Raw genomic sequence first — 744 nt, forward strand, 5'->3', positions numbered from 1 at the left:
GCCGTGGAGCAGCACGTGCGCTACGAGACCACGGGGCCGGCGCTGTGCACCGTGGTCTTCCTGCTCGTCTACTTCTTCGGCATGGCCAGCTCCATCTGGTGGGTGATCCTGTCGCTCACCTGGTTTCTGGCGGCGGGCATGAAGTGGGGCAACGAGGCCATCGCCGGCTACTCGCAGTACTTCCACCTGGCAGCGTGGCTCGTGCCCAGCGTCAAGTCCATCGCCGTGCTGGCGCTCAGCTCCGTGGACGGCGACCCGGTGGCGGGGATCTGTTACGTGGGCAACCAGAGCCTCGACAACCTGCGTGGCTTCGTGCTGGCGCCGCTGGTCATCTACCTCTTCATCGGCACCATGTTCCTGCTGGCGGGCTTCGTGTCGCTCTTCCGCATCCGTTCAGTCATCAAGCAGCAGGGCGGCCCCACCAAGACACACAAGCTGGAGAAGCTCATGATCCGCCTGGGCCTCTTCACCGTGCTCTACACGGTGCCCGCCGCCGTCGTGGTCGCCTGCCTCTTCTACGAGCAGCACAACCGCCCGCGCTGGGAGGCCACGCACAACTGCCCGTGCCTGCGGGACCTGCAGCCGGACCAGGCGCGCAGGCCCGACTACGCGGTCTTCATGCTCAAGTACTTCATGTGCCTCGTGGTGGGCATCACCTCGGGCGTGTGGGTCTGGTCGGGCAAGACGCTGGAGTCCTGGCGCGCCCTGTGCACCCGCTGCTGCTGGGCCAGCAAGGGCGCCGCG

At 66.8% G+C, this 744-nt stretch overlaps 1 protein-coding gene across 1 annotated transcript in view; it reads left to right on the plus strand.

Moving 5' to 3' along the window:
• Positions 1 to 744, plus strand: part of Fzd8 (frizzled class receptor 8) — a gene marked incomplete at its 5' end in the record, with an annotated part of 21,592 nt that overhangs the window by 707 nt on the left and 20,141 nt on the right. The window contains one exon of the mRNA XM_013009234.1: positions 5 to 730. Coding sequence (XP_012864688.1) covers positions 5 to 730 — 726 coding nt within the window. The remainder of the gene's footprint in view (positions 1 to 4; positions 731 to 744) is intronic.

Source organism: Dipodomys ordii, unplaced genomic scaffold (assembly GCF_000151885.1).
Source record: "Dipodomys ordii isolate 6190 unplaced genomic scaffold, Dord_2.0 Scaffold9, whole genome shotgun sequence".
NCBI lineage: Eukaryota > Metazoa > Chordata > Mammalia > Rodentia > Heteromyidae > Dipodomys > Dipodomys ordii.